This window comes from Falco peregrinus, chromosome 6 (assembly GCF_023634155.1).
Source record: "Falco peregrinus isolate bFalPer1 chromosome 6, bFalPer1.pri, whole genome shotgun sequence".
Classification (NCBI taxonomy): Eukaryota; Metazoa; Chordata; class Aves; order Falconiformes; family Falconidae; genus Falco; species Falco peregrinus.
The window spans coordinates 90,466,517-90,488,353 of record NC_073726.1 but is presented as its reverse complement, the minus strand read 5'-3'; the positions used below and the strand labels follow the sequence as shown (position 1 = coordinate 90,488,353).

At 52.0% G+C, this 21,837-nt stretch overlaps 1 protein-coding gene across 1 annotated transcript in view; it reads left to right on the top strand.

The window, feature by feature from the left end:
- The window catches only part of FSTL1 (follistatin like 1), a 53,782-nt gene that overhangs the window by 27,819 nt on the left and 4,126 nt on the right, over positions 1 to 21,837 (top strand). The window contains exons 3-9 of the mRNA XM_055808487.1: positions 11,087 to 11,191; positions 12,426 to 12,555; positions 13,706 to 13,738; positions 15,374 to 15,504; positions 18,296 to 18,414; positions 19,210 to 19,322; positions 20,517 to 20,627. Coding sequence (XP_055664462.1) covers positions 11,087 to 11,191; positions 12,426 to 12,555; positions 13,706 to 13,738; positions 15,374 to 15,504; positions 18,296 to 18,414; positions 19,210 to 19,322; positions 20,517 to 20,627 — 742 coding nt within the window. The remainder of the gene's footprint in view (positions 1 to 11,086; positions 11,192 to 12,425; positions 12,556 to 13,705; positions 13,739 to 15,373; positions 15,505 to 18,295; positions 18,415 to 19,209; positions 19,323 to 20,516; positions 20,628 to 21,837) is intronic.

Here is a 21,837-nt window from a genome sequence, read left to right as displayed (position 1 = left end):
ATAAGATTAGTTCCCCAGCATTCCCAAACTTCTTCCCTCTTGCAGGTTTGTTTTACCTTGCTTCTATTTTCAGATTTTCCCATTAGTCTGATAACCACTCCTGGCTATATGGTTTCAGGAACGGGGTGCTCTGTCAATGCCATGGGCCAAGAAAAGTTGTCTAGCCAAAATAATGCCTCATAATAGGGTTTATTCTGACCCTTCCTCGCTGTTTGCACCGTGTAAAGGGGTTCTTAAAACCTTTCGTGTAGTAAAGAAGCTACAAAGGTAACAGAGAGCACTGTCCCTTGGGGGTTCACTCTTGCAGGGCCATCTCCAGCAGAGCCATGGGGTGGAGCAGCCTTGAGCTGCTCAGCATTAGCAAGGAGCTGAGCAAGTCCTTGACCAAGGCTAGAAGATGAGAAGCGCAAAGCTGGCTAATGTCCAATTCTGTTCTCACCCTCCCTCCCCCACCAAGGCTGACTCAGTGCTTCCCTCCAATTGCATAGCAATTTCAGTTGCATAGTGATTTCCATTGCTTTTTTGTGATGTGATGTGATGTGGTAGAAGGTGGGTAAAGGCGGACCAAGGCACGGAGCTGGGAAGAGGGATCATCACATCCATTGCATTAGTGATGGGAACAAAACTACTGAGGTCTCTTGCGTAAGAAGTTGGAGGCTGCTGGTAAACCTCAGCATTTCCTGCACTCTACATTCCTCTTGTGTATCCAGTTACTGGAAGAGGTGAGGAGATGCCATAGGGTTGTAAATCCTAACTTGCCTCCAACTGCTCAGCTCGCTCTTCCCTTTGCTCTGCTCCGTTGGAGCCAGGTGATGGCTGAGAAATGTGCCAGATTTGAATCCCATTCAGAAATAAATCATCCCAGCTGGCTGGGAGAACAGGCAACAAAACTTACTGGCAGGACCAGTAAAATCTGCAGAACTTCTGAGTGTGGGAAATTAGGGGGACGAAGGAGGGAAAAAGAGGGACTGCCATGACACAGAAAGATCTGTGGGTCACCACAGGTTTAGGGGTTGAAAGGGAACATTTGAGATTGTATGTGGCACAAACCTCTTCAGATTGGTTAGTGGGTGGGTGGGTGTTAGGGGGTGGCTGCTGGGCGAGTGCACCCCAAAATGGGGCAGATGATCTCAGGCTCCAGTGCTGGACTCTGAGGACTTGGACTTCTTGCGTCCTGAAGGGAAGGGAGGGGGATGCCTTTGGGAAAGTGCCATCTGGCAGAGAAACCTTCCTTTTACTGCTGAGCCTGAGTGTGCTTGGAGGAGAGAGGTGATGGCATCTGTGTTTAATTGCTAGGAGGAGTCTGTGCCTCACAGCTCTGCCCTGGTCTGGAGGCCAGGGACAGTGCTCCACCTCTGCCTGCCCGCCCTGAGGAGGAACTGCTCTTCATCCTCCTCCTTCACACCCTCCTGTTGGCAAGGGCTTCCTCTGACCACTCCTGTGGTGCTGCGACTTGTCTCATGTACTACCCGCATACAGAATGGTCCCCTCCTGTTGAAATTCAGGAGTCATTGCTGGTCTTGTTTTCATTTTTGTGTTTTAAGCAAAACAGGATGGAGAATTTCAGTTCCCAGAAGCCTAGCCTTGGCAAAACGGAGCCTGGCCCAGGGCACTCAGGGTCTGGGAAGGAGAGTCATGCCACAGCGAGGAGCATGACTTGTGTATCAGACTGCAGAGTGGTCCTGGCTCCGGAGCAGGGAGCCAAGGGAGCTGAGCTGCTGTCTTCTGGTCATTCTTGAGCAAACCCCCTCCCTTGGGCCTTTCTTTTCCAGTCTGTCACATGGGGAGGATAATACCAATCTCATCCCACAGGCCCTGTGGGACTAGCTTCGTTTAAAGGCCTTTCATGCGCACTGACATCTCCCCCCTGTGCACGAGGGTTATTTTCTTATCCAAATACGAAGTGATTAACTGGATTCCTCCCCCTGAGAGCTGTGGTGCAGCGGCAGCACCACCTCCTCTCCTCCTGTGGGGCTGACTCTGCCCTGCTCACAGCTGAAGCCTCTCCAGCCGGTTTGGCATGCGCAAATCGGTCTCTGATCTCCTGCCTCCGTGCCTTGCTGGGAGCCAGAGCTCGCAAGAAAGTTCCTGGTGGCTGCTGAGGAGCTGGCAGTTCCACTGCATGATGCGGCAAGAAGGAATTGAGCCCCTTCTTCCAGAAGCGCTGCAGGGATGGGTGGAGGGAAGAATGCTAAGAGACAGTGCAGTCTGGGGCCATTACATTTTTGAGGCTCTGAGTGTAAGCGGGGTTTTTGGGTGAGCAGCAGAGTGAGCCTGCAGCAGGGAGAGCACTGCCAGACACAAGCTCCTTTCCTTCTAGCAGCCATTTTCCAGACTTGTTTGCGGTAGAGATTTCCTCTTCCCCAGACTCTCATGTCATTGTTCCCCTTTTGGGGCCTCACCCGTCATTGCCTTGTGGTGGAAAATATGAGGTTGTGGGGGCCAGAGCACAGACATTCCTTCCAGCTTAAAAGGGAAAACAGAGTCCTCATGCAGCGGAGTCCCCAGGAGAGGTGTGCCTGGCTCTGTAACTGTTCACAGCATCGCGCTGTAAGAGAAATCAGCTGTTTGGCAGATGCCTTTCCCCTCTTGATGAGGTTGTGGGGAGAAAAGCCTCCTTCCTCCCAGTTCCTGCTTCCCTTTCCTTGCAGGCACCAGCCCCTGCCTCCTTGCTGTGGGACACGAGAAGGCCGTGGCTGGTGTGTGAGGGCTGCAGGCCCTGTCAGGGGGCCAGGCCATACACCCACCGGGGTCAGGGGCGGGGTAGAGCTCTCTGTATCCACTCCATGATCTCTGCAAGGCAATACTGCCCAGGCAGTCTTTTTTTGTAGCAGTAGTAGCGTCAGACATCTCCATCTCCCTCATAGAGAGCCATGGACAAACTCCCACGAGCAGGCTTCCACAAGCAATGTTGTTTTTCCCTGGTCCCGCGCAGAGGTCGCTGACTTGACGGGCCCCCTTTATCCCAGAGGTTAGTTAGAGCCCCAGGCTCTGATACGCTGGACACGAACAGTTTGTGGATCATGGACGGAGCAGCCAGCCAAGTAGGAAGGGTCTCATGCAAATGGACGAGGTACAGGTTTTGCAGAGAGGGAACCTACTCAGAGCTCTGGGAATTGCAGGTCCCTTCCTTTCTTGCCTGCTTGTCTCTGCATCCAGGTTTTCAGGGAACGTGCCCTGATTCCCAGCATGGGCAGGGATGTATGCTCTGGCGTGTTTCCCATTAGCAAAAGGCAGCTGCCATTAAATAATTCATCTTTTAGAAATTTGGAAGCCTTAAAGCAGTTGAATTTTGTTGTGTGATTTATTTAGTGAGCCAGTCCTGGATGTCAGCTGAGAATAGGAAGAGATACAGGGGAAGATTTGGGAGGGGGGTGGGGTGGTGGTGTCTGGGGTGTGGGCTCCTCCGTGGCAGGCATCCTGCCCGGAGCGCAGCAGCTCCCGGCACTGTGTCCGGATGGCTGTTTGCAGCCCTGGGTTGCTGCCTGAAATACCTTGGTGGTGGAAGCTCTGAGGGACGGATGAAAGCAGGAGAGAGATGAGGTCTGTCCTCCAATGCAAGGAAAACACTGGGGAGGACCCCAAGGGTCAGCGTAGAAGGGGGGCTGGAGTCATGGCAGCGGGCTGGAGCGAGGACCTGCCCCCAGGACCGCAAGCAGCGGTGGTGTTGAGTCTGCTGAGATGAGAGGCTGGGCCAGGGAGGTGTTCTGTGGGGCTCTGCAAAGGAATTACAGCCTGGTTCCCTAAGGAAGCAAAGCTATGTCAGCAGGCTGTCCGTGCCTGCCTGTCTGTCTCTGGCCTCCAGTGACTCTTGAATCCATCAGCCTGTTTCCGCCACAGCTGATAAAGCGGTGGAGGCCTCCAAGATAATGGGATCCAGCTGGTTTTGTGACTCTAGGTGACTGCCTTAATGAGAGGGGCCTGCAAAGACCCCCCCTGAGGAAGGAGTCCATATGCTGCTCTGTAACTAGCTGACGGACAGGCCGTGCAGAGCGAGCTGTTGGAAGCTGGGCTTCATTAGTTCTGCTGCTTGCAGGATGGCTTTAGGATTCAGGGAAGGAGGAATCCTGAAGTTTTAATGGCACTGGACCCCTTTGCATCCAGCGCAGACCTCATGCTGACACCCTTCAAATGGAATATTGTTAGCATTGGGAACACTGTCAAATCTGTCTGGTCACAGTCCCCTGGGGAATCAAGCACTGGTCCAGACTTTGCTTGACAAACATCTTTTCCTTTTTAACTAACTAGCTTAGAGACGGCCTGTTTTCAGGCCTTCTGAGCTGCCCATCGACACCATTGCTGGTCTGAGCGGTAGGACGTGTACCGTGTGCCTCCCAGAGGCAAGGGAAGGGGGAGTTCGGGGGGTCAGCGGCTCCAGAGGGTGCCACTTTGGGACCACGTAACACCAGACCAGAGGGAGGGTGCAGCTGATGACCCTGCACCAGTGTGTTCAACAACCTCTTGTGGCAGGTTTCCTTCCAGGGTAGAGGATACGGATCCTTCCATAGCCCACTATACCATCCTAATAGTGATGATGTCCTGGGAGGTAGGTTTTACTGGCGAGCTGAACTGGGAATCAGACATGGTTCAACCCCCCCTGCTGGGCTTATCTCCATCTTGTCTTTGACAACTGAAAATTAAACCTGATTCAGACTTAAAGGTAATTAGTGTGGGGTTTCTTCCAGAGTCTGCAGATGTCCTGAGGCAATAGCCTTAAGGAAGAGAAATTGCAGTGTTCGCCTTACCTCTCTATTTATGGCACACCAAATGTCAGGGGTGCTCGCTTGTTTCGTGCTAATCTGCTCATTTTATGCTGCTGCCAAACTTCCACCCTGTCACACCAGTGTGTTAGAGGATCCAGGGAGCTGCCACAGGAATTAGGTCAGGTTTGCGGGGAGGGATGAGGACTTTTCTTGTTAGCCACAAACCAGAACAACAGGACGAATGAACGTGCTGTCAAGAGCCAGTGGCTGAAATGGCCAGAGGTGACAGGCTGCCTGTCCGTGCGTGCCGTCCCGCAAACGCGGGATCTGCTCTCCCTGGACCTCTGCAGGAGGGCATACTGCCCAAAGAGCTGTTTTGCCAGGAGATGCACTTGAATAATGGGATGAAATCATGAGCCAAATGTTTTCTTAGTGCCACCACTGTACAGGAGTTGTGAAGTTTTCCTGATGCCCCAGAGCTGCTCTGCTGCCCAGCGCTCTTTTTGAATATAGCAGCACAATGCAGTGCTTCTCCCTGTCAGCCCCACAACAGGAGAGGAGAGAGAGGTTTGAGAGTCGAGACATGGCTTCTCATCTCAGCTTTCTGCATCCTTGACCTAGCACCTTGTGTCTCCCAATCTTTCTGCGCTGAGAAGAAAACATTGCCAAGACAACAGCTGAACAAAGTGCTAATTTTCACGGCTGGGTGTAGTTGGTTTAGAAATTGTGCAGGCAGTGCTGTTTACCAGTGGCACCTTGGTGCATTTGGGGACCCCTTACATCCCTACTCGGGTGTCAGCCGTGACAGGGAACAGGCAAAAGGCATGTGGATGGGAAGCCGTAGGGAGACCGGGCTGAAACACGTAGATGCAAAGCTTGTCTCTCCCTGTCTGTGTGGTGGGAGCCCATTGTGAATTGTACTGGTTATATCTGAAAACTTCCAGCTTTGGCTGCTGCCATCCCTAAAGCATGAGAATCTGTTCAAGTCATGCAACCCCACGGATCGTTTTGGTGTTCTTTGGTTTTGCCTTATCTGTGTGGTACTCATGTTTGTGTGACACGTGGCCTTGCCTCCTGGAGTAGCTTTCAGTGCTACAGGTCTAGAGCACTTTGATTTCCTCACATGTCAGGCAGGGCAAAGCCTTGATTTTACAGCAAACATCACAGAGCATTATGTGAGGAGTTAAGTCATTTTACAGACTTCCACAAACTGATGCCAGAAGAGGAAAAAGACCTACAGTTGCTGCTGATAGCAGAAAAGCTTTTTAGTCGTGTCAGTAGGAGCAGGACGGCAGGTAGTGTTTCTCCAGTGCAGCGTGGGCTGCTGAGCAAAAGACTTTTGAGATCTCCAAGAGCAAATTTTGTGTGGAAGGATGTGCAGAAAGCAAAAACCAATCTTGAGGGATCGTTTTCAAGCACGTTAACTCCCCACCTCCTAGCAGGGCCAGCTCCCTGCTCGTTTCCCAGAGCATGCGTAATGGCAGAAATCCCTCCTGCTCCCTGCGGGCAGCGCGGCGAGGTGGACGTGCAGCTGCTTGCACGGCTCTTCTCTGCAGGTGGAAGCTTGTTCTTCCTTACAAAGGTGTTTTATCGCTGAACTGTTAATGGTTTCAGCTTTCACGGGCTGGCTGGGAAAGTCGGTGTTTCCGCCAAGCGACACCAGGCAGTTGTGGCTCGGCAGGGGCCGGGGAGGGAGCTGTCAAGGGACAGCTGCAGGGAGCAGCTCCCGTGCAAAGGCAAGGAGCCACAACCGCCTCGATTCCTTCGTGTGTGCCTTCACTCATACATTCGCTGCAGACATGGTGCTGTTTCCCTGCAGCCCCACCGGCACGGAGGAGCACGGCAGCTCGAGGACCTCGGGACCCTGTGCAGACCCACCCGTGGCGCTGCCTGTTGGTGTGTTGAGCCACGCCGGGTGCTGGACGTTCGGGTGCAGGCAGGGGCTCGGAAATGCTCCTGACATCTGCACTTAGGCCGTGTTGGAGGTCCGACTCCTCAGCACCGGTTGCTGCTAGAGATGAGAAACAGCCCTCCCCGCTGCTGCCTAATTTTAGCTCTCTACCTTGAGGCCCCGCACTGCTGGTTGCCATGGTGATCCCTCACCACCGGCAATGCCACGGGCTTTCTCGCCAGTGGATGCCTTGGCAATGTCTCTTTTTTTTTCCTCCTTGCTCCCTGGGAAGCAACAGCTGAGGCAGAAGCAGTGCGTGTGGCTCACTATACTGTCAGCTCGTGTCTTCTGCTTGGCACTTGCCCATTTGCATGCAAGAACCCTCGTCCATGGGAATGCACTTCCCGGCCCCCCGAAAGCGGCGTGCGTTCCCATCCCCGTTTGGCAGACAGTCTGGGCTGTGTGTACATGATGCTGCGGCTGCCTGGTTGCCCTGAGTTTCTGGCCCGTGAGCCATGGCAAACAGCTTTCTCCATGGTCTTTGCCTGAGAAGACGTCTGGGGCGGTTGTGCCCCTGTGGAGGTTGCGGGGTGAAGAGTCGGGAGTGCCCCTGTGCCATGGCAGACGCTCCGGAGTCTGGGTGCTCCTGCCCTGGCTTCATGCTCCCTGCTTTCACACCTTCCCACTTGCTCTCTGGGCAGCAGAGGAGTCATTAAAAGCATTGGCCAGACAGAGGGAGCTTGGGCATCTCACCCGATGAGAGGAGGAGCAGCCTTGTCACGGCTCGCGGTGTAAATGCCACCATGCAGCAATTAGTAACGACTCTCTGCCCTTTCCCTTCCACCTGCCTGAGCGCGCTGTGCACAGGGATGAGTGGCACTTCCCAAGCCCACGGTGACAGAGAAGGCAATGGCAGCTTGCAGGGAGGAAGCAGTGTAAAAACCATGATTCCAGCCCCCACATCCTGAAATTCATTTAAGGGCAATGCCATGGAAACACTGTGGAGTCTTTTTGTGTGTGTGACCTTGCATTTAAACCTTTGCAGGTTGTATTTTCAAGTTTTTACATGGTAGGTGCGAGGACGAGCTATTGAATATTGAAGTGGCAGCTGCCTTCCCCACTTACTCACATGACTCCGGTAGATGGGGCTTTATAAAGAGCAAACATGACAAGGTGCAAGGTCAGATCAGACTATCTGCCACAAGAAACTAATTTGTCTGGGGCATCTGGGAGGTCATCAGAGAATCGGGAATGAAGATTATAAAGCCTCATTTGCAGACCTCTACCAATACTCATCCGTTCATCCACCGCTGTCTCCGTTACACACCCGGTTACGCACAGGAGACTCGGGCATTTGCTGGGAAGGTGGCCACGAGCTGCTAGAGCAAGCAGCCATGGTATGCCATGAGCCACCTCGGAGCTGCGTGGCTGTACCAAACAGCAGCGGTGGCAACTGCTAACTTCATCTGTGTGCGGGCTGGTGGAGGAGAGTGTTTTCTGACTCTTGCAGGAGGTGGAGGCAGGATCTGCAGCAGCAGCTGCCAATGCCTGGCAGAGGAGCGCACCTCACCCTGCAAAGCAGCTGCAATGGGGCAGGCTGCAGGTGAAGGATGGGGTAGAGGTAGGGTGGGAGAGTTGAGGTCTGGTGAGGGAAGGAAGTGAGGGTCTCTGGGATTTTGGGAAGGGGGCATATGAATAGAATGGGCTGTGGTTTGTAGGTTGTAGGTGGTGAAAGCAAGGTTTGTGGGGTTAGCGTTGCAAGGATGGGGGGCGTGGGGAGCTGGGGTGAAAGCTGAGAGCTGCTTTCACCAAAGGTGGAACCAGCACCCGGCCTTGTAGCTCCTGCCATGGTCGCTGCTGCCAGGAGGGAGGATGAGCAAGCTGGGCCTGAGAAACCCTGTGCCGGCGAGGGGGCAGGCAGGCGGAGCAGCGCGATTCCCTTCTCTCCCCGGCCAGACCCCTGCCGCGGAGCCAGCTGTGCCAGCTCCAACCCACTGCCCGCCTAGGACAGCTGCAAGCAGCAAGCCATATTGCTTTGGTTAATAAGAGAAGTCAGAGTAACGCGGCCTTCTGGGCTGGCGGGAGGCGGGGTGTGTTCAGAGGCTGCTCTGGTGGGGTCACTGCCAGCATCGCCAGCCCAGCTCCCAGAGGAAGAGCGGTGGGATGGCTCCTGGGCTCCGGAACTGCCAGGGAGGGAGTTGCAGCCAGGATGACCACATCGCAGGCCTGGTTTCCAGTGAGCTGGCATGGAGAGAGGGATCTTGCGAGCCCAGCTAGGTCCCTGTGGACCCTGCCGAGGCCGGCTGTGGTTGCAGCAGGTGCCGTAAGCCTCAGTCCAAGGCAAGAGGCAGGTTTGGCATCGGTGGGTCAGGCGGGAGCCTGCTGCTGGCAGCCCTGCCTGGCCGTGGGAAGGAGAGGCAGGGTACTGCCATCTATTGCCAGGCGCCTGGCCTGCACACCTCGGCGGGCCGGGGTTCGGAAGCATCTCCCTCTTTTTTTTCCTGGTCTTTGGCTCAGCGAAAGGATGAGCGTGTTGTTTGAAACCCTTTAATTGGATCAGCACGTCGGTGTCTGCAGTGCATTTTAGGTTTGTGAGTGCCCTAGTCGGACTGCAGCCTGGGAGAATTTTTTTAGTTTGTGCTTTCTGCAAAATGAGTTCTTCTGTTCCTGCCCTAAGTTGTGTGAGGTTGCTTTGCTCCATCCCATCCCAGAAGCACCTAGGTCATTTACCCCAGCTCTCCACCAGAAGGCAGTTAAAGAGGAGTGGGTGCAGCAGAAGGGGCAGAATGCCTTTCATAGCTCAAGAAACAATACGTGAAAGGAGGATGAAGGGGCAGAGGGAGGATAACAGACTGTCTTCGTGGGGTGAGCAGGCCTGGGACACGGTGTATGTTTCTGAGCTAGGAGGCTGATGTGTCTCAACACTGTATTTTTATTTTACAGGATAAGCAGCAAACGTTTTGCAGAACATTTGCAGAAAGTCAGAAGGGTGTTTGCTACTGTGTGAACCTGAAGGGAATCCTGTAGTGCTTTGAGAAGACCTCCTTGAGCTTGATGACTGTGCAGTAGGCCAACAGACAAAATATTCTGAAGACCAGGGCAAAGCCATTCAGAAACTCATCTGGCCGTCACTGTGGGCTGTTCAGTAAAGACAGCAACTCACTGAAATTGTGATTTAAAAGCAAAACAAAAAACCGAAAGAGGATAAAGAAGCAACAAGAGAAAAATTGTACTCAGCATTTGTCATTGTATGTTATCACTTGCTCCTCAGGCAAATTCAGCTCCTTTTTGATCACCTACTTTCAAAAGTGTATGATGGAAGTACAAAGATACCACAGATGAGCAAAGGTTAAGAATAACACTCAGATCAGAAGGTGAAAACACTTTTGTGTATCAGAGGAGTTGCAGCAGATGTGATTGACCTATCCCACTGATTATTTTACATTCCTCTGTACAGGCCTTCTGTCTCTGATACAAAACTGTTGAGGAAGCCAGTTGACTGGCCTGAACCAGACACTTAACATACATGTGGAAATGTTAGATTAAATGAGAGTCACAAAGGAAATTAATGACAAAGCAGGGAATTAAACCAGGGTCTTCTGAGCCTGAACCCCTGGAACCGTCTTCTCTTTTAAAAGCCTAAGGAAAAAAATATCCATTAAACTGATAAAAGTAAATGGTGGTTATGTTGAAAACATGATTAACTTGGGAAATCTTCCCTGCTAGGTGTCACCAGCTTGGGAATGCAGTGGGACTTGAAAAAAAGGAATTGACAGTTACACAAACCCCAAGAATACTTGTGATGACTTTGGCTAGAAGAAAACTGTAAAGCGTATAAATTGTGCTGCAGGGCATAAGTCAACTGCTGGCTGTCAGGGACCAGGAAGAAATGTTCTTTGTGAGAAGGTTACTGTATAATTATCTATGACAGTGTTTCTTCCTTTGAAGTGTTTAATCTTGACTGGTGGAGTTAAGATAATGGGTCATGTAGTTTTGTGAAATATTTTTGTGATGGGGGCATTATCTGGTGCCTGATGGCGTTTCCTTCTGCCTGTTTGGTATCACACCTTTCTCCAGGGTTATGTTCACCTTCTTCTTAAATGTCTCCAGCAAAAACATTTCTGCTTCCTGCCCTCCATGAAAAAAAATTTTGAAGACAGCAGTCGTTGACATGAGCAAATTATTCTTGCCATTCGTGCTAGACTTCCTCTTGCTCATGTTTGCTCCAGTTCTCCTAGGTGATTTTTCAGGACTGATGTCAGGGAAGCCCTCTACTGCTGGGGCTGTAGCCGTCGCTCTTGTATCTGCTCCTGATTATTGTCTCAGCTGTCTTGTCTATTGCAGTCATGTCTCTCTTGTGCTGTAATCTGTGCCTTACCGCCTTGGAGCTCTTTGGTCCAGTCTACAAGTTAAATGTGTTATTTTTAAAGCTGTGTTGCTGCTCTTCTGTGTAACTTGGTGTATTTTGTGTCTCTTACTTTGTATCTTGCAGGAAGAGCCAAGGAGCAAATCCAAGATCTGTGCCAACGTTTTCTGCGGAGCTGGGCGGGAGTGTACAGTGACTGAGAAGGGAGAGCCAACCTGCCTCTGCATTGAGGTACGGGGGCGGCACAGGGTCTGCATCTGGGACGGGTGTCACCACCATCACCCCCCAGCTGAGTTTCTGTCGCTGGAAGGATCCTGTGATGGAATGAGGCTGTGGCTGTTTAGAAGCAGCTGCAAATGCACAGCGGCTCTTCAAACACCAGTGTGCTGTGGGAGAAGAGCCCTGCAGGGTAGATATTGTCTGTGGCTTGCAGCTGTGCTGCTTGCACAACTGCATAGGGTCTTAACGTGCACGGGGGACTTGGCTGGAGGTCTTTTGCTGGGAAAGCCCAGTAGGGTATTGATATGCAGCTGGCTCTGGAGGGCACTCTGGGGAGTGGTCTGTAAGCTCCAAGGCAGCCTGCCCTCACTCGCATCTTGTTTGAGAAGGTTACAAGCACCCTACTAAAAATCGGCTTTTGTAAAATGGAGATAATTGTGGTAGAGTGCTGTGAGGATGAATAGCTTCATCCAGCAGGGAGCCACGGGTGATTAGAAGAGTCTTTCTCAGCTGTAGAGACACAGTGTCTCCCTACTCTGCTCTGCCCCGTGCTTTCAAACCGTTCCTGCCTGGCTCCTGGGAATGGGCATGTGGCTCTTTGTTCCCACTTCCCTCGGAGTCTGCAGCTCTGACGTGGCCAGCCTGGGTGCTGGAGAATGAAATGCCCTGCTGACAGGAAGAGAGTCTGTCACTCTGGGTAGGCTTGGCCAGACTGAAAGGGACGGGAGGAAGAAGCCCACAGCCTGAACAGCAGCCCAGGTGAACCCTCCCTCTGCTGTAGGCCCGTGGCTGGTGGCTTGTTCTGCATTCGGTTGCAGAAGGGGGGAGCAGAGTCTCCGAAGAGACACAACAGAGCTGAGCAAGCAGAAGTGCTCGGAACAGATTTGCAGAAACACCTCCCGGCAGGCATGTCCATGCCACCAGAGCAGCACTTGTAGCAGTATGTGCAGTATTTATGTCGGGCCCCAATATTTCTGCTGAGCTGTGCTTTCAGGAAGGCTCCCGTCATGGTGGTGGTGACAGAGGCTGGGATAAAGTGAAGCCTTTGAACGCCACCCACAGAATTCCCTGTGCAGGCTTTTCTGGGGTGATGATAGGTGGACTCAGCCTGCTCCAAATACTTTTTGGGCCAAGGAAGCTGTGCCAAGGGCCTCTGTTGAGTTGGGCTGGTGCTGAGACTCGCCTGCCTCCCTCTAGCTGTCCCAAAGAGGCAGGTAAAATGCTGTCTTCTCTGGCTCTCTCACAGCAATGCAAACCTCACAAGAGGCCTGTGTGTGGTAGCAATGGCAAGACGTACCTGAACCACTGTGAGCTGCACCGTGATGCCTGCCTCACTGGCTCCAAGATACAGGTGGATCACGATGGCCACTGTAAAGGTAACCCCATCGATAAGGGCTACACTCCAAGGGAGGGAGAGTCGGAAGCCAAGCATGCTAAGGCAAGGCAGGCGCCTCACCAGCCAGGACTTCGTCCCACAGTTGCTGAGTGGGGTAAACAGGGCAAGCCTGGGAATGACAGCCAGGTTCAACTGAGACTCCAGATCACCAGGCAAGTTTGTGGTGATGAAGGAGGCCTGAAGTCAAGCCATGGAATCAAGTCTGGTGTTAGTAACCATAATCAGGCACAGGCCAGAAATTGCCAGACAAGTCCGTAGTGACGTAGTCTATAGCAGGTCTGAGATCAAGGTGGGAAGGCAGTCACCAGGTCAGGGCCTAGATCAGCAGGGTCTGTGGCAGGTACAGGAATGGTTGCAGCAGATCGGGAGACAAGCATACCTACAACGTAATCCCAGGCAAGGGCTAGGGCCTGAGACATCAGCTGAAATGGAGCCCCTGGGCTCATGCGTAGAGTGTGGATGGAGGCCCTAGGTAAGGTTGGCAGGATCGTTAAAACCTCATTAGTGCTCTCAGGACCCTGGCACCGTGCCTGTGGTGAGATCTTGGAGCTATTGTCTCCCTGGGTTGCTGGGAGCGGGGGGACTCGGGAGAGCAGGGCAACTTCTTGCTCCCACCTGCCTCTGAGCCTTGTGGAGTCAGCCAGGCAGGTGGCTCAGTCTACCAGCTGAGGAAAGGTCAGACTAAGGATAAACCCCTAAAATCCATACTACCATCCATATTCATGAGGGACTTCAAGAACTTCAGGAGCAAGGGTTTTGCTCAGTGGCAGGGCTGTTTAACTCCTTCCCATGCTAGCTGTGCAGTAAAAAAGTGGTTTCTCATGTTCAGACTGAATTTCATGTGTTTAAATATGTACCTGCTGCCTCTTGCCCTGTCACTGGACACCATGGAGAAAAGTTAGGCTCAGTCTTCTTTATTCCCTCCCATCAAATGTATAAACATGGACGAGATTGTCCCTGAGCCTTCTCTTCTCCAGGCTAAACAGTCCTCAGTCTCCCCTCAGGGTGACAGATGTTCCAGTTCAGGACTCCCAGGCTCTTCTGCCCTTGCCCAAGCAGCACCCAGGGTGGGAGGAGGTTCGTATTGCTTCATGTTGCACCAGAAATGTCTTCTGTCTTTCCATTAACAGAGAAGAAGTCTGACAATCCAGCTGCAAGTCCAGGTAAGAAGCCACCTCCTTTCTGGCTGGGGCCTCTGTATGCATTTGGGAGAAGAGATGGGGAGGGCGGCCTGCTGGGGAGGCTGCACAGCCCTGTGTAAGTCATACCTCTGCGCTGGCTGTAGCAGAGTCTGAGCTGGTGAATCAGCTGAAGTATGTTTGCCCGGCTCCTTACTCCTGCGTAACCTTTCAGAGCTCGTCCATCTCCTGGGCTCTTCACTGTGCTGGGATGTCTCAGGGACTCAGCACAGACAGCGTGCAATGAAACCCAGTTTGCCCCTAGGGACACAAGCTGTGCTTATCACCCAGACTGCGGTGCTCTTTTACCTGTTTCATTGAGGATCTAAAATGCAGTAACTGTGGAGCTGTTGTCCCCAACTCCGAGAGCAAGGAGACTTTGCTTTAGGAGTGATTAACCGATGGGCGCAAAGGCAGAGGCAGCACTGCGTAAGGAATGGGGCATGGTCCGGGGAGTCGGGAGGCAGAGCTGAACTGCCTCCTTCTGTCAGCCAACAGATGATCTTAAAGGTCTCTTCCAACCTAATGATACTATGAGAAGTCTGTTTGATTCCCTGTGCCCGGTTTCTCCCTTTATGCATTGCCATGTGTACTTAGACTATGGATTTTGGGGCTGTGGCCTGTTCCTCATCAGGGGACCCTTTTCCCGTCCATGGCCTCTAAGTGCTGGAGCTCTATAATTTTCAAGTTCCTCAGACAGATGAGAGCAAACCCTCATACAAGCTTAATGGAAAGGGCCATGTCAGAGCATGGCTACCACCTCAAAGCAGTTTTAAGGAAGTTCAAAACTAAACGTGCAGAATCCCTACAGGTTTGTTTTTTCATCTGTCTGTCTGGTTGTGATTGTAGTCACTGGATTCAGAAGAAGATTCTTAGTGTGTGTAAGTGACATCAGTGCACACTGATTCCCCTTCTGGTTCCGTTGACCTCTGGGTGGGTGTGACAACTCGCAGAAGCCAGAAGATCTAGGCTTTCATTTTGCTTCTAAGTGCATGGTTTGGTGCTAGCACACACAGTCATGTCCACTAGAGAAAGCTGTGAGAATACTGTGAACAAGCCTGACTTGATCCCTTCTCATTTCCAGTCAGACAAGTCAGGGCTTTGAAAAGTCAAAATCTTCTGAGGCAGAAGGCCCTAAAATCTGAGTCCTGGGGACAGTGTGGTGGGCGGGCTTGCTCTTTGTCTACTCTTTGTCCTTGCAGAGGATAGAGGTTTTGGTATCTGAGGGATGGCAGCTGGTGGCAGTGCTGCACAGCATCGGGAAGCCTGGGGACAGCGTCAGGCACCTTCCTCCCTCAGTCTGGGGACTCTTCACACCAAGATGAGTCAGCTCTGGGTTGTTCTTCCAAAAGCCTCAGGGCTGGGAAGGTGGTGGAGCTTTGGCAGGAGTGTCATTTTCTGGCCTTGCCACATGGTGTCACCCACAGCCCATCCGCCGTTCAGCACATGGCACCCCTGCTTTGCTCTGGCAGTGGTCCATCTCCAAGGGACAAGGGCCTGTGAACTGCCATCAAGGTGGCCTGGCTGGCTTTTCTTTCCAGTCGTCTCTCTGTGATCTCCCTGCCAAGTCCGTTTCTCTCATCCTTGTTTTTTCTTCTGCCACACCTTCTCCCATTACAGTCGTCTGCTACCAGTCGGACAGGGACGAGCTTCGTCGCCGTGTCATCCAGTGGTTGGAGGCTGAGATTATCCCAGATGGCTGGTTTTCCAAGGGCAGCAACTACAGCGAAGTCCTGGACAAGTATTTCAAGGCAAGTAGAGCAGCGCCTGCCGTGGAGGCCAAAGAACATTTCTTTCCCTGTCACTGCAAAACAGCTGCCATGGCCCCAACCCAAGAGGCTCCAGTGTGTGACGTCCCTGTCGAGCTGGGGGCCAGGGAGCTCTGGTATGTCCTGCAGCGCGATGTGTTACGGGGTGTCTGCAGCAGTGGCTGACGGAGCCACTGACAAGGCTACGTAAGAACCCAGACCTGGAGCATCCCTGGCTCCTGGTGTCTGACCTGCCCTGGGAAAAGAAGTAGGGCAGGCCAGATGCGCCTGCGGCAGGGGAGAGAACTGATCTCAGGGGACAAAAGATAGCCAGAGGAGAAGAGGTGGGTGAAAGTGCTGGAAATGCAGGTAGAAGGAGCAGGAAGCTGGGGCAGGAGCTGCCGATCCTTTGTTCCAGACGGTCCCCAGGCCATGTTGAGATGGGGATAGGGGATGCCTGGGGGCTTCAAGGGGAATATTTGCTTGCAAGGATTATGGCCCAGTTGTGGCTGAGAGCTGGCAGTCCCTTGGTGCTCTGCAGAGAGAGAGGAGCCGCCCATGAGTGTCAGACCCTGCAATAATCCTGTTCCTGTTCCCTCCTCCTTGTCAGTCTGTCCCTCAGCCCATCCCCATCCCCTTTTGTAACTGGCAGATCACAAGCTTCTCCCATGCTCCTGCTACATGCACTGCTGCCACCCTCCCCCTCAGGCCTGGCTCCAGATAAAGACTTCAAAGTATTCAGCATGGATCTGCAGGAGCAGGTGGGGAAAGGGGGAGAGTGTTTAAATCATAAGCTGTTGACAGCAAGAGATTAATGATGCCTGACAGGAGTTAGCACTGCAAGCAAATTTGCCATGGCAATGGCACCCCCTGGTGAGACAGAGGAGCTGGTCCCCACGCTCCAGAGAGCATCTTCGCCTCTGTAGCCATTAATGCTGCTGTCTGTGGAAACCGGCTGTGGCCCACTGCCTCAGGCACCCCCGCCAGCACCTGCCAGCACCCAACAGCCACAGCAGCCCATGGAGCGGAGCTCCTCGGTTGCTCCCCCTGCAAACGTGCTGTCCCCAGCCACCTTTGCAGAGAGTCTCCCCAGGCCATGGGCTTTGCTGAAATGCATGAGCCAGCCACAGGCTTGCTCCACTGCCGTGCGCAGCCCAGTCACCCCTGCCGGCCGCATACCTGTCAGGGCACTGGGGAAATCCCATGGCCACCACTCAGAGGCAGCAGCCTCACGTTCTCTTTACTGTCCCCCTTTTTCTGGTGCACTGATCCCAGGCACAAGCAGGTGAAAGTTTCCATGACAAAGCAATACCTTTTCTCAGACCAAATGGGGAATTTCCTTCTCTGTCAGGTGTAATCCACCATATCAACAACACTTAAAGCTTTTAAATACTTTCTAAAGCAGAATTCAGAGCTTGGAACCACTTGGGACAAATCCAAGCAAAGCAAATTAAATGTGTTCAAAGACACATAAATTTGTGTCACCAATGAGGGTCCACTGTCACTGGAGGAATTCTGCCGTGCCCAGCCACAGAGCTCTGCATGCCTGCCCTGCAGATAGCCTGACTCCTGCCCTGCAGTTAATAAACACTGGGGGCAAAGATGACATGCAGCTTTTCCCTTTTCTTCTTGATGGGGAGGTTTGTAGATGTGGCATTGAGCTGTTTCCCTCCCAGAAGCCTGACTTGTGCGGATCACTGGGATGTGGATTGCTCATCAGGCAGGCCATGACCTTGAAGGATCTTGCTTCAAGAGGTGTGAGGCCAGTAATGGGAAGCTGCTCTGTTGGAGGGTCTCTGAGGTAACACGTAAATGCAGACCATAGCATCAAAAGGCAAGAAAACTAGTTTAATTGTGTCTGGGTCATTAAGAGAACTACAGCCACTTTCACAAGAAATAGCGGGACAAGAGGCTTCGAAGTCCAGTAGAAGTCACCATGTTAGCAGAGCAGTTATGCAGGCTGCAGCGTGCAGGGTAGTTTTCCTAGCCCTACAGGTTTCTCCTGAACGACATAGAGGTAACATCAGGCAGTGTCTTTTCCAGCATTCCTGGAAGCGCTGCACAAGGAGCCACAGTGACCTGCCCCAAGTCACACAGCAAAAATTACCCAGCGGCAGTCTTGTGTGCAGAATTCATTTTCCCCTCACTGCAATGCAGCTGTCTCTGAGGGGGCCCGGCAGTTCCTGCTGAGTGCCCAGCACTGTGATATGACATCTCCAAACAGGAAGGCAAAATGCAATTACTTCTTTGGGAGTACAGCCAGGATTTTGGGGCTAAAAATCCTGCTCTTCAGTGCCAGGAGTCCTGTCAGGACCTTGAGAAGTTGGTGGCAAGGCGTTGTGCTGTTGCATTAAATTGTTTGTTCTTTGGGATCAGCAGAAAATTGCTTCCTGTGATTTTCCCTTTCGTCACTGTCAAGAGTCCAGGCACAGCTTTGAATTTACACGTATTGGAAAGGCGACACCTCCTTGAATGCAACTGGTCTGCTCTGAGGCAGGAGATGTATAAGAAGGCTAAGAGCTGGCTGAACAAAGAGAAGAAATGGGGTTAGAGCCATAAATCAAGCAGCAGGAGGTGAATGAGAGGCAGTGTAGCTTACCGGTGAGCACAAGGGTAGGATCGTGTCTCCCAGTTCTGATGCTAGTATGGATATGTTGCTGCTTTTCTCTGGGCCTCTGTGCAGAACAGGGACGATGCAAGCTTCAAAAATGCTAAGTACACGGGAAGAGGGAGAAGGGAGGGGTACCCTGAACTGATACACCAGACTCTCAAATCTGCCCATTCTTCCCTGCAGAGCTTTGACAATGGTGATTCTCGCTTGGACTCCACTGAATTCCTGAAGTTTGTGGAGCAGAATGAGACCGCTGTCAACATCACCACCTACATGGACCAGGAGACCAACAAGCTGCTCAGGTGGGCAGTGGACAGGGTGCCAGAAGAAGGGCTAGGGGGTCAGGTGTGGTAGAAGGGGGCATGAAAATCCACTCATGGACAATATCAGTTAGGCCTTGCACTAACAAAGGTAGCTGTGTATGAAGTGGCTTCTCACTTGATTAGGTGTGGATACCACCACAAGGAGCAGTCCCACCCCTACCCTTCGTGTTAGGCATGTATTCCAACACTCTTTTGCCTTAAATTTAGTAGGTATGCAGCCAGAAGGTGAGTTGGGTGACAGAAAATTTGTCTTCTATTTTATTTCCTAATAAATGGCCTTTCCAGTGGACTCTACTCACCTTTTGCCTGCTAGATCCAGCGCAAAGAAGATGGTGAGAAAACACAGCTCACAGACAGCCTGCAGTTAGAGCTGGTGCGTCACATGAAGGTGTAGTTTGAGAGGTTTCCCTTTGTGTGTGCGCCACTGCGTGCCAGACTATGAGAACAGGCTGCTTGTGGTTATGCTGTACTTGCATCTCTACTCGCGTGACAGCATGTAGATGTCAAGAGGGTCATGTTCCTGCTGTTCTGAATATCCCCCAACTTCCTGGGCCTTTGCCCAGCAGGGAGTATTTTGTGACCAGGAAATTTTTTGTGACAAAATTTTTCTTTTGTCTGTATCCAGTGAGGTATCCGTACAGAAGCTGCTTCTGCCAGGCATCTCAGAGCCTTCCTGGTTATTACTGGTTTTATTCATCGGCACTCCGAAGCCAGCAGAGCAGGGACCAGCCTAGCGCAGCCCTGTGCAGAACATGCCTCTGTGTTTCCTTTCAGGGGACTCTGCGTAGATGCCCTCATCGAGCTGTCAGATGAAAATGCTGACTGGAAGCTCAGCTTCAATGAATTTCTCAAGTGCCTCAGCCCATCCTTCAACCCACCAGAGAAAAGTAGGAGCTCCCCACTTGTATTGGGGAACCAGAGGGGTCCTGGGAAGGGAGGAAGGAAAAGAGACCAGCTTTGGGCCAGACATTGGATGCTGTAACTCTGTTCCCAGAGATAATGTTGATACATGCCTACCTCGCATCCGACAGCATCCCGTTTGTCCCTGCATTGTGTCAAAAGTACTGTATTTTCTGTCCCAGAGCCCCCACCGCTCTTGTGATGAAAAAGGTTTGGATTTTAGAAACAACGGCATAGGTCAAATGGATATGGTATGCTCAGAAGGTCAAGGCATGTATTTAACAGTGTGGAGATAAATCATGTGAGGAGTTCACGTCTGGATAACTTAGGAAAGTCAGACCAGACCAAAGTCCTGCTACGCTCTGCCTTTCACACAGAGCACCTCCCTGATGAACATCTCAGAGTTCGCTGTCCTTCCAAATCCTGCTTGGTGCCACGGTTCACGTGGAAGCAGCTTGGTGTTCTGCTGACCAGGCGTGCCTGGCCATTCGCCTGATTGTCCCCTCGGGGGGTGCTGGTCCAAAGGTGCCAGACTTACTGCAGTGGCACCGAGGAGCAGGCAGAGGCTACGCTTGCCAGGGAATATGAAGTTGAACCCTCTTGCCTGTTTCAGTGGGAAGCTAGGGAGGCTGCACCTCCCCCAGGAAACATCAGCACCTGGTTTCCACCTAACACCGTATGGGCCCTTGAGTGCTTTGGGGGCCTCGACCTAGACATATAATAGAGCTGTGAGAAGAAATGTGAGCTGAAATGAGAAATATTTGTTTTCCTTCCTTTCCCTCTCCCAGGGTAACAGCAATTACACAAATCATTTCCCCAACTTCTACCCACCTAGAACAGGAATTGTTTCAGAATAACCAAACTTTCCACTTTGGGCGTACTTTTCCATGTATAGCAGATCAGAAAATTCAAACAAATCTGACATTTGGAATTGAGAAATTGAAATGTTTTGTTTTGAGGAAGCAAAATTACGTGTTTGACTTTCCCAAATTATTCTCTGCCTGATTTCAGATACCAAATTCAGCATGGAAGTTTTAGTCATTATGAAACTTTTGGTGGTTAGGGGAAGGAAGGCCTCCTCCAAAACCTTGTATCTCTTCCCTCCAAAGGCTTCTCCAAATATGTTACCTTTAGCCTGCTCACTATCTCACGATGACTGCCCTTGTTTTGTGCCTCTCTAGAGTGTGCCCTGGAAGATGAAACCTATGAGGACGGAGCAGAGACCCAGGTGGAGTGCAACCGCTGCGTCTGTGCCTGTGGGAACTGGGTGTGCACTGCCATGACATGCGAGGGTCCGTATGCTCTCCCGACAATTACTGTATTTGGTTTTGTACAAAAGAGATTTTTGCTTCTATCCTTCCGAGGCCACCAGCTATCCAGATTTCTTCTCTCTCCAGCTTTTCCTCAGCTTCTCTATGGGTGGCTTCTGCATCACACTCTCGTGCCCCGTGTTGGGCCAAACCCAAGCTGGTTCTGTTCTAGAGGTCAGAAAGTGTGTAACTGGGCTGGGGGCAGCGCTGCCGGGGTTTGTAGTTTGGATTCGGTGTCGCGAAAATTCAGCACCAAATCTTCCAGACCTCTGTATCTGGCTGGCTTGGGGCATGCACAGACCACATAGGTCACTGTCTGCAACCATACGTGTAGGTGTGAGTAAGTCAGCTTTCCTGTCTGTGTGTCAGTATCCACACTGTATCTGCGTTTACGCTATCCATAAAGCAGGAGCTAGGGTCCTGTCCTGCCCCAGGGGGGAGATAGGAGGCTTCATCCAGTAATGCCAAGAAAGTATTTTCGCTTCTTGTCATGAAAATTGTAGAAGAAAATCATGATGGAGACGAAGGGAGGTGGTGTTCATACTAAGGCAGGGTGGTTAGTCTGTCTGTTCTTCCTTTGGAAGGCCCTTCTTGAACTTTCACAGCCACGTTACAATTGTGAGAAGTCGTGGTGAGGTTGTGAACGATGGCTCTCTGTGTTGCCTTCTCACAGATGGTCCAGGGCCAGTGGAAACCCAGCTTTCCCCTGCCTTGGGAAAGGCACGGGTCCTCCTCAAGGAGCTACATCTACCCTCCCAGCACTGCTCTGCATTTTCCTGGCCTTCTTCCCTAGAAACCAGGTTTTTGCATGAGCTTTGTTTTCAGTGTGGTGCGGGAGCTGTCAGCAGTGTGGTAGTTCAGCTCTCTAGTCAGTAGTTTGGCCAGAGTAGGAGAGAGGGGAACAGCAACGAGTATGCACAGGGTTTCTTTCATGGTTATCTGGCCTTCTGCTGCAGAGGCTCTGGGATCGCCTCAGCCCAGACCTGGCTGTGGCAGCAAGGAACTCACCTCAGAAGAGGTAACTGGGATACTGGTAGAGCTGCCAGAGGAGCTCTGCGTAGGTCTCGGAGGTTAAGGAACAGAATGAGAGACTCTTGCTGCCTACTTCGTTCCCTGCATCCATGGCAGAAGCATGCAATGGGACAATTCCTTGACTTTCTGCCCATGTCAGAGCAGCAGAGGGGTTAGAGGT